Source organism: Maniola jurtina, chromosome Z (assembly GCF_905333055.1).
Source record: "Maniola jurtina chromosome Z, ilManJurt1.1, whole genome shotgun sequence".
NCBI lineage: Eukaryota > Metazoa > Arthropoda > Insecta > Lepidoptera > Nymphalidae > Maniola > Maniola jurtina.
The window spans coordinates 13,479,293-13,490,404 of NC_060058.1; the positions used below are offsets into that span (position 1 = coordinate 13,479,293).

At 38.4% G+C, this 11,112-nt stretch overlaps 1 protein-coding gene across 4 annotated transcripts; it reads left to right on the forward strand.

Annotated features, from left to right (window-relative positions):
- The first annotated feature begins 2,169 nt into the window (after positions 1-2,169).
- Positions 2,170-11,112, forward strand: LOC123880212 (protein zer-1 homolog). Of its 4 annotated transcripts, none has more exons than XM_045928203.1 (9): positions 2,170-2,243; positions 2,929-3,475; positions 4,082-4,290; positions 4,841-5,012; positions 5,616-5,777; positions 6,611-6,772; positions 7,341-7,490; positions 7,785-8,037; positions 9,458-11,112. In XM_045928203.1, the coding sequence occupies exons 2-9, from the start codon at positions 3,071-3,073 to the stop codon at positions 9,637-9,639; spliced, it is 1,695 nt and encodes a 564-aa protein (XP_045784159.1). In that variant the 5' UTR covers positions 2,170-2,243; positions 2,929-3,070; the 3' UTR covers positions 9,640-11,112. The 4 variants fall into 4 exon arrangements, with proteins under 4 accessions (XP_045784159.1, XP_045784156.1, XP_045784158.1 ...); XM_045928202.1 differs by having other exon boundaries at positions 2,179-2,783; positions 3,264-3,475; XM_045928201.1 differs by having other exon boundaries at positions 2,179-2,243; positions 2,437-3,475.

The following is an 11,112-nucleotide window of genomic DNA, read 5'->3' on the forward strand; positions in this document are numbered from 1 at the left end:
GCTCTGTAGAACTACGTCGAAACTTTTGTGTTCGTAAATCGCTGGCCAATGACAAGCCAATTATGGATAATGCAGTAATATTTAGTTTGCTCAGTTTTAACTAGATGGCTTTGAAATCCTGAAAACGTTTTTTAAAAAACTTAGCACCGCAGACCCACCAGTTAAATAAATACTGTACGTGGACAGAAGGAAATGAAACGAATCGTAGGGAACCGCTGGATTCACGCGCAAAACAATATGTGAAAGGAAAGAGGGAAGTGAAATCCCGTACACGCCATGCTGGGTACCTACCTACTCATGTTTCTTGCAAATTCTAAGCAATATCCCAAGTAGGGAGATCCAGCGAAGACCAGACCTTCGTTATTTTACAAAAACTGAAAGTCCCCAACACACAGAGGACGATCAACGACTATGAAGTTTGGATCATGGTGGCTTTAGGAGATAATAGGTGAAAAAGGTGTAAAAAAGCTTACGTCAAAGTTTTTTACCTGCTATCTCTTGTTATAGGGTCAAAAGGTTATCAGATTTAAAACAAATTGCGTTTGCACGACAACTAAAATGTCTATAACGATCAAATATAGAAAGTTGAAAGAAAAATTTATATTCTTAGCACGGAGTTAGGTAATGTTGATTTGTAAACTGTCTACGAATTGTACGAACCAATAAACGTGACCATCCAAAAAATGGTCAAATGACAACCATTTTTTTTTTTTTTTATTCACTATAGGCAAGCGCTTGACCACAATCACACCTGATGGAAAGTGATGATGTGGTCTAAGATGGGACGCGTTTACCTAGAAGGTGCCTATTCACTCTTGTTTTAAAGATACCCGGATTGTAATTGGTAGGAAACACAGATCGCGGGAGAGTATTCCAAACCTTAGCCATGCGTATGAGGAATGAAGACGCAAAACGTTTCGTGCGTGTAGATGGAATGTCGACGACATAAGGATGGAAACTCGCCCGACGTCTTGCGGTTCGGTGGTAAAATGGTGAAGGGGGACAAGATCGAAAAGTTCCTGTGCACACTCTCCGAAATATATCCTATAAAATATTTACCTAATCAGAAACTGTATCAGGTGGTTGATCAATGATCAGTTGATCAGTCACTGACTAGATATTTCTATACTTACTTCTTACTTACTTACGATTTTTATTTTTTAGTAGGTATTAAAGGTAAATAAAATAAAATAAATATTTATTTAAAGAATAGTTATTCAAAAATACTTAATCAAAGATAAATAACTCCAAAAAAATGTTAGGTAGGTACTTAAGTACTTAATATTTTTTTAAACTCTGCTAGCGTAGACGGCATAGTCTGCTAGGGTTCTTCCTAACTTTTTTTTTTGAAATTGAATAGGTTTCAAATAAAAGAATGGAAACAGAAAATTATTTTTATTTATAATTATTATAAGACTTCATTCAGTAACTAAAGAAAATAGGTATTTATCACCTGAAGTATAAACACAAACTTCAAATAAATAGGTATCATTTAGATTAATGTACCTAGTACTACATTAATTCAAATAAAATTAATTAATTTAACTAGTAAGAGCTCCAAACTGGCATATCTGAGCTTTAAGCACGATTCATGTTGTTACACCAGGATTCAGAGGAAAACATCTCAAGTCTCCGTATCAGCATGTATAATCTTCTATCCCCATTAACTTACACTGTAAAGTTAAAATGGTATAATTTAATTTACGATACTGTACACATTACTAATGAACTGATTAATAAATAAAATCAGTCGAACTACAACAGATAATAAATGGTAACTATCTGGAAATCAGTGATACTTAGATTTATTTCTTCAACTGTGCCACCAAACTTAAATAGGTACACACGAAAAAACTATTCGCTTGACAGAGCATACTAATGCTCTGTACTATCTTTGTGTGTTACACTCCTTTTGATGGTCGGAATTGTTAAATTTGTACGATATAGGGTGATAATTGTTAGCTGTGCAAGGTATTTGAATTGATTTGAATGGAATGGATATTAGTGCGAATAGTCACAAAATATAGTTACTGTAGCATTGAATTCATGACATTGTAATTTTAAACTATCAGGCTTAAAAGGGTTAGAATCCAGAGCCGTAAAACTAGTTAATAAAAGAAAACTCTCTATTAATCTATGGTTACAAAATAGACCTAGCATCCACTTTTCCTTGTCTGTGTCCACTTGCATCTTTGCACATTGCGAAAAAAATTCGGAGAAGTAGACAGAGCTGTGGTGGTTTGGTGAGAATTTTTCATTAAGTGTTAGTCCTAAATTCCTGATCCCTGTTCACGAAGTAGTCAAATACACTTGTCTTAAGGTGGACACCAAATATACTGGCAAGAGAGTTTATATTATTGCGTCTCAAAAATAACACGGTGTCAATCGCCAAAACTACCTTCGCTTTTTAACATGTAACATCAGGACTCCTTTCAGAATGTCGGCTCGCAAAATATCAATACTTTACGATAACTCTCCGGATAGCCTTTTAGATCTGGCTTTGGAATGCTTCATTGACAATTTATCTATATACACCAAATGGGACCGTGAATGGGACTGTTGGGCCTTCAAGGAAGGTATAATATTGCCCGCAGAGATTTGTGAAAGATTTTTGAAGGTATATCAACAAAAGGATCGCGTTGACAATCGCTTAGTAGGCTTGTTCCGTGACCAATCACGAACTCGTTTGGAGAATCTGCACCTGCGGAATGCAACAATCTCAACCGAGAGCTTTCGCTATTTGCTGCTGGAGCACGATTTCATCAGGATGGAATTGCTGCATTGTGAGTACCTATCTTCTGAGTGGCTAGAATTGATTGCTCGATACTGTCCCCATCTGGTGAGCTTCAAAATTGGGCCAGCCGAAAGAGATCGTGATAATATGCCAGATCCGCCGCGGCTCATTCGGGAATACATGTCGTTCACCAGATCACCGCAGTTACAACAACTCACCGTCTATTGCAAAGGAATCAACACTTCTCCTGTAATATATCCGGGACCACTGCCTTATCTCACACATCTAACCGTGTGCAACTCCAATGTCCCGGGTTCAACCTGGACTTTCTCGACGATGATATCTCTAAGACATCTCGTGCTTCACAATGTGAGATGGACAAAGTTAGCGATGGATTCTATAACAACTCATCTGCGCTTTCTAATACATCTAGACATATCTCAGGCAGACGATCGATTAAACCAATACACCAATCCCAGTGAGGTTTTAGCTAGTATAGCAACAAAATTGGTATATTTAAAATCATTAGATATATCTGGTACAAACTTGGCTGGGACTGGCTCTGCCATCCCAGCCCTCAATGAAGAAGGTGCACCTGACTTAACGGAGAGTGCTCAAGTTGCTCAAGTCCGGTGTGACATACCAGGGCTTGAGAGCCGAGTCAACAATCCTCTGGAGTTCCTAGGCTTATATGGGACCCATCACGGTGCATGCCAGAGACATGACATCCCTGCCAAAGTAGTAAGTACACTGACTTCAAACTACAGTGGAGACTCCATTATCTGGACCTCAGTCATATGGATGCGCGATTATCCCGATTGTCAACTGACCAATTGTTTATGCCATATGACAATTACCAAATATTTTAAACTAAATTAAAGATGATTAAGATTGCAATAATTTAGTAATTAAAGAAAATATATGTAAGTAGATACATATGTATTACAAATTTTTATCTTTATTCTTGTAATAAACATTGATTTTTGTTGATAAGTTTGATTTGTGTTTGTGGTTTTGAATAAAGATCCTAGATCCATTATGTGTTAATAATATGTATGTTCAAAAATTGCTTTTCTTCATACATTCAATTATCCAGAATTTCCATTATCTGAATGCCTTACGACAACAATTAGTCCGACAACAATTGGTGCGGTTAATCGAGTCTCTACTGTAGTTGTTTATTTAAATAGATAATTTTTATTAGTTAATTAAAAGGAAATTTTGCAAATATGTTGATATTAATTTTGATATAATTAACCATGGTTTTTGAAAAACTTATAGAAATCTTTAATTGTCAGTCATTTCTTCACTCTTATATGTATGGTTCACCTCATTACTTTTTGATAGATTTCAGGAGACTCCAATGAAGAACAACTCCTAATAGCTGCCGAGGTTTTCATTGAGCGGCCTGCTATGTTGTCACGGGTACTCAATGACTTGTACTACAAGTTCCGTATAACGGAAAGATACAACGATTATGCCAGCCGCACCTTGTCTGTAGTGATTGATGCTATGGAACAACATGTTACAGAAAAACACATACAGATTCCGTGCAGGTAAAATAAATTTTCTCTGAAATATGTGTAAACTCTGTGATAAAATACTAAAAACGGGGAATTTTTGAAATGACTAGAGAAAATGTGGCAAATGCACTCATCAAAGTTTATGCATTATATATAAAGGAACATATCATTTTGATTGGTATAATATAGTATAGTTAAGATGACACACAGTGAGGTGGTTTGCAGACAAGCTGGTTATATAGCCATAGCAGCACCTAAAGTATGCGAAGGTCAAGATGGCAATCAGGGTATGAAGTGGGGGAACGCCCCGCACACCCGCACGGCACCCGAGCTATCCCGCACCGGGTTAGTGCAGGCACTGCGTGTGTATGTGTCCCTACCCCGATCGCAGTCTCAACCTGTCTCTTATTATATATATCCAACCTAGCGGTCCGAATATAGTCAAAGTTTGTTCTGTTGAATTCTGCCGGTTGATATAATCCTTCCTTGTCTCTGTGACTCCACAAAATTGCTCTGCCGACATCTCCATTGACCGACTTTCTAATCTTTTAGGCTGTGGTCTTATGTGTGATTTTCTTTTCAGTGCCATCCTATTCTATATAATGAAAGGAACAGAAAAGAATCGCATTGGAGTTAAGCTGAAGAAACGCATCATAATTTCGCTGCTGAATGGCATGGAAGCTTACCTAGAAGACGAGACCTTAATGCGAAATGGGTGCCTGACACTATGCCAGTTTAAGATCCCGAGCGATATGGTGAGTGGGAGAGTTACTTATGTGGGATTTGGGAATTTTTGATGGTGAATTGATACTGTAGATCTAGACACCAAGTAATGACTTCATGACTGAACTTCCCAACTCTTCAACCCTGAAGTTGCAGGGTACAGCACTCCTAAACGATAGGGGCTTAGAAATTGTTGATGGCATAATAATATTTAAGGTGCAGAGCACAGACTTTATTATTGAAGTTCAACTTCTCAATCTTGATGCTGCAGCGCTATGCCCACAGTATTATGAAGATTCAGGAACAGGATTCAGGGTAAATTATTATTGGAAGTACTGAGCAACAACTTCATGATTGAACTTCTAGTCCCAACTCGTCATTCCTGATTGCAGTATCAGTATCAATAACCAGTACCAGTATCAGGAATGATGCTGTAGGGGTACTGCGTTCCTAAACCGTGAGGATTCATGTGCTGTAGGTGCCAAGTACAGACAATGTTATCATAGAAATCCCAACTTCCCAAACATGATACTGCTGGTAACTGCACTCCTAAGTTGCGAGGAAATAAAACACTAAAAAGTTTAAATTTTGCATACTGTGAAATATTTCATTTCTTTTAAATCTTTACTTTTCAGCTGTTTGCATATGAACGCGTAGTAAGTCTTTTACTGAACGGCGTCGCCAACGTAGCTAACGATGGATTCGTACAACGTATTGCAATCTATCTCCTGAACTCTTTAGCTTGTCATGTAGATGGCCAGCAGAAACGTTTACTCGGCCATCACGATGCTATAGAGGTTAGTATCAATTGCATACTAAATTATAGCTCGCGAAAACCGGATTTGAATGTACACTGTACAGTCATAACTCTGATCTTGAACCATTTTTATTTTAACCAGGTTTATCATACTACTACAGCTTTGTTCTTGTGGGTTTTAAAAATCCCGTGGGAACTCATTTATTTTCCGAGATAAAAAGTAGCCTATGTGTTAATCCAGGATATTATCTATCTCCAAAATTGAATCTTTAAAGTATTTGCTCACATGCGATTTGTTTCTGAATCTCTCTAATCTATTATCCTATGTACTTATGCTCTATGTCTCTGTATATAATCATATTTTTTAAATCTTATACATATTTTTGTTTAATAAAAATGAACCCCCCGCGCGCCTGGCTCGTTGGCTCGTTGATATTACAGCGAGTGAGCGAACAGGTATTTGTGCCCTGCTCGTTAGGCTCGTTGGTTCGTGCATGTTATGCTGGTAAGCGGACAAGTATTTGTAACCGGTCCCTTAGGCTTGTTGGCTCTCTAACTCGCTGATCTCATATGCTTGTTGACTTCCCGTCCTACTGTGCACTCCGTTCGTGCACTTCTACCGTGACAGCTATGCTGAGTGTACTCATAGAGACGAAGAGAGATTAGGTATTTATACAAAAGAAAGGAATAGTTAGTTGAATATTCCCACACCCATATTTATACAAATTCTATTAAAATGACCTTTTAACAGATCTTATGACATAGAAATGAGTCAATTATTGATTTTATTAAACTACCTTCAACAAATCATATCATTCATTCCAAACAATATCAATTTTTAAAGATTAACAGTACCTACTGGAATTATTACAGAAAATGTTACACCTGATCGCCGACCGGCTTGATAGACGTTTATGCGACGATGTGCTGGAGGTGGCTTGGTCAACAATGTGGAACGTCACCGATGAGACTCCGCAAAACTGCAGGCGTTTTCTGGAAAACCACGGCATGCAGTACTTCTTAGATTGCCTCAGGGTAAAAAAAAAGACTACTGTAACAAAATCTCTAAACTAAGACGAAAGGTCTAAATACAGCGAGCTTGATAAATCATATACCATGACGAGATAAAATACGTAAACAAATTGACTCTTATTAAGTTACATGCGAAAGCGAGCGATTACTAGATTTCCGTCTTTCTCTCTACTTTTATCTTGTCTCATTGGCCTTATTGTACCTATGTCAATATCTTTATCTAGGTGATGCCCACAACTTTATTTATTATATGCCCACTATTTTAAAATCCTGTGGAAACTTTGATTTTCCCAGTTAAAAGTAGCTTATGTCCTTTTAAGGGACCAAGCCATCTCTGTACCATACTGGTGGGCCGTGAAAAAGTAGCAGACAGGCAAACACACGTTCGCATTTACAACATATTAGTATGGAAGTATAGATAAACCCTACAATATTCTACTCCCGATACTCTGTATTCGTCTCATTCTTTAGAAGTTTAATTTTCTGAAATTTTCACTTCTACCGCATGTGAGCGGACTGCACACATGTTTATTTTATTTATTTTTAGAATATCCATATGTGTAATTTTTAGAAATTCCCGGATAAAGAGGAATTGCTCAGGAACATGATGGGCCTTCTGGGCAATGTGGCTGAAGTGGTTGAACTGAGGCCACGACTCATGAATACATTGTTCCTGAATGTTTTCAACGAGCTTCTAGATTCTTCGAGTGATGGAATAGAGGTATTTTTTTTAAGCTTTTAGTTTTAACCTCTTAAGTTTCTTTTATTTAACTTTTGTATCAACCGCTAAGGTTTAGAATGCCCTTTCTTTGTCTGTGTTTCTGCCTGAATAACTTAAGAGCAAGAGTGAATAGGCATCCTCTAGGCAAGCACGCTCTAACCTACATCTCATCGTTGCTGTTTTAAGCATTATTGACTATTGCGCAATAAAACAATCTTCCATTTACTACCGCCAGCGTGAAATCAGAACATCATTACGGTTATCTCATAAACTCAATACTCATAACGTCAACAGGTTAGTTACAACGCCGCGGGTGTGTTAGCCCACATAGCATCCGACGGCCCTGAAGCGTGGACTGTAGATGAGCCATCCCGGGACGTAGTTCTGGAGCGCTTGGCCGCAGCGGTGGAGAGATGGGATCGTAGAGCGGAACGGAATATAAACTACCGCTCCTTCGAGCCAATATTGACTTTGCTACACGCTTATCACACTCCCCAGTGTCAACATTGGGCCGTCTGGGCTTTGGCGAACCTCACCACTGTTTATCGTAAGTGAACTTCTCATTTGAACCCATATGGTCACTATTAAACAAGGTATAATCAGAACGCTAACAAAAACTTAGGGATGTTGTTATACTACCTAAACACAATCCAATACCAATAACCGTTTGCCTTATACTTGTAGCTGTTTTAGTAATTTAGTATTTTTCAAAGCCGCAATGTCTAGCTAAAACTCGGGGTCAATGCGTAGGCGGGGCGCATGCGACTGGGCATTGCCTCCGCGGTAACTGTCTACGCGACGTTCGTTGACTTCTAGCGTCAGACAGATGTTTTATTTGCAATACTTTAAAAAAACAGGTATTTTAATTTAGCTGTCGTTTTTTTGCAGTATCTTATTAATAATAATCATCAGTACCATCACGTGTTTTCGTTTTTGCAAGCGTTCTAAGTCCACCCTGTAAGTGTGCACACCCCAGTGCATCTGAACTTTTGGCCGTCCCCTATAATAATAATAATAAAATAAAAACGTTTATTTGCAAAAAAGATTTACAAGTTATGCATGGACCCCTAACTCCCAAAAAAGTATAGACTGTGTTATGGGAGTTAGTGCCTTCCCTGTTGCATTTGCTCTAATTTAACTTAAAGTAATGTACGAATAAGTAAAAGTAAAAGTAAAGAAATTAAAATTAAGTTAATATAAATGAATAATAATGTGTGTGTGTGTGTGTGTGTGTGTGTGTGTGTGTGTGTGTGTGTGTGTGTGTGTGTGTGTGTGTGCGTGCGTGCGTGCGTGCGTGCGTGCGTGCGTGCGTGCGTGCGTGCGTGCGTGCGTGCGTGCGTGCGTGCGTGCGTGCGTGCGTGCGTGCGTGCGTGCGTGCGTGCGTGCGTGCGTGCGTGCGTGCGTGCGTGCGTGCGTGCGTGCGTGCGTGCGTGCGTGCGTGCGTGCGTGCGTGCGTGCGTGCGTGCGTGCGTGCGTGCGTGCGTGCGTGCGTGCGTGCGTGCGTGCGTGCGTGCGTGCGTGCGTGCGTGCGTGCGTGCGTGCGTGCGTGCGTGCGTGCGTGCGTGCGTGCGTGCGTGCGTGCGTGCGTGCGTGCGTGCGTGCGTGCGTGTGTGTGTGTGTGTGTGTGTGTTTGTGTGTGACACTATTGCATACCCCATTGGGCCGTCTAGCCATTTGAGACAAAAATAGCAGTATTTCACGCGTGTCACACGCCACAGTGCTAACCACTTCTCTTTTGAGGCAATAGTCAGCTATTGTAAAAAATCACACGACCCAGTGCCAATATTAGGCCATCTGGGCTTTGTCCAATCTCGATCTTCATTGCACGCGTATGTCTATTAAGCCGTCAAGACTTTGACCGACCTTTGAAGCTGACAAGTAGTAGCATAAAGTAAGATACAAAGAAAGGTTTTTGCTTTCCTATTCTTAGTTTGGACACATTATAATGGTAATATTGAACGTTCCAGCTTCCAAATACTGCAGTCTGGTAGAAGCGGAGGGTGGGATAGAGATATTATATGCGCTGCTACGCCATCGGGCGCCATACCAAAGGATCAAAAAGCTGGCCATGATTGTTATTAACAACTGCGAGGCCTTCAGCAATGTTCTGCCCGAAGAACAGGTTGTGATGTCATTATTAAATAAATAAATACCATCAGGTGTTAGTAGTAAAATAAGTTTAGATAACATAATATTATGGCATATGTTTAAATATGTCGTAAAAAATTGTAGGCTAGGCACATATTAAAAATATTTATTAGACGATTTTCGACAGCTTGCAAGTTTATTAAAAAAATGTTTTATGGCATGTGCTGTTTATTGGAAAAGATCTTAAATTTTTGGGATTTGCTAAATTTATAGTAGTATCGTTGCAACAATGTGTTTCAGCCAATAGTGAGAAAACATTGGGCAATCACAGGTGATTCCGATTGCTATAATTTCAATTGATAAATAAAATTGGCTGAATCTATCCTTATCCTTATACCTATCTATAGCCTTTCTGCTACAAGAAGACCCTAAATTCAGCCAATGACATTTATTGGAATTTTAATAATGATTGATGTAGCTTTTTGTGACTTTGTAGCTTTTAGCTGAACTGCATAGTTGCAGCATAAATACTATCAATTCAGCTAATCTCATCTATGGGCTGGATGTTTCTCTATGACCTTTAAACCTTAAGTTAATTGATCTTTAAATAATGAATCTTAGGGCCATAGCCCACTTTCGATATGTGCCGCCTATTTTAGAGGTAACTCTGCAAAGTCTACGTGAGCTATGGTTCTGCAATTTGTACAATAAATTAATGCATTGAAGTATAGACTTCTTACGGGTAGTCTATATTTCAATAGAAACTGTCAAGTTTGTTCCCTATAAATTAAAGTTATGAGTGTAAGATTTGAACGTCATAGGGAATAGCGCTCGATAATCTGTGTTGCCTTTTTCGCATAAGAAGACTCTTTTGGTCATATGATTATCATGTTAACAATAAAAGTTAGTTAAGAAGTCATAGAGCTTATCAACTTTATTATTATACAGTATACGTATTTATGTTTACTGGTAAAATGGTATTTTCTGTTTAATTAGTTCACTGCCGTTTAAATGTATGTAGCTGTTACATTTGCTTTAAGTACATTATTATTTTGTGAAACTATGATTTTTATAGACCCATACAAGGTCAAAATTTGCGATTGATCAAAGGTTAGAATTAGTATGACATGACAATATTCTAGAAAAGATATTTTAACATTCTTAAAGAAATTGTCATTTCGAAATCTCTTCTGGAAACCCTTAGTTTTATATAAGTAGATATAAATTATATTTTTTGTTGTGATAGCAAATGAATCGGAAAGTGTATCAAAATAGGCTTCTTATGTGTAAAATTCAATGGTAGCTCGTGCAAGTAGGTGCAAGAAGTCTAAGTGCAAGTGCAGGAAAACAGTCGCTGAAAGGACAGCTGTGTACCCCATCGGGTTTGATAATAGTGTTATTAAACTGAAAAACTTAATAAACAAATAGTGAATGGTTAATACTTAATAGTGAAGTGAATAATACAGGAGTTTATTGAGCTTGAAGATACAGGAATCACTGTCGAGTCAACACAAAGGATCCCATCTTTATAAAT

Coding starts and splice junctions, on each gene's coding strand:
- LOC123880212 (XM_045928200.1), top strand. CDS start 2,438: ATGTCGGCTCGCAAAATATCAATACTTTACGATAACTCTCCGGATAGC. Junction 3,476..4,081: donor ATGACATCCCTGCCAAAGTA/GTAAGTACACTG, acceptor ACTTTTTGATAG/ATTTCAGGAGACTCCAATGA. Junction 4,291..4,840: donor CACATACAGATTCCGTGCAG/GTAAAATAAATT, acceptor TTTTCTTTTCAG/TGCCATCCTATTCTATATAA.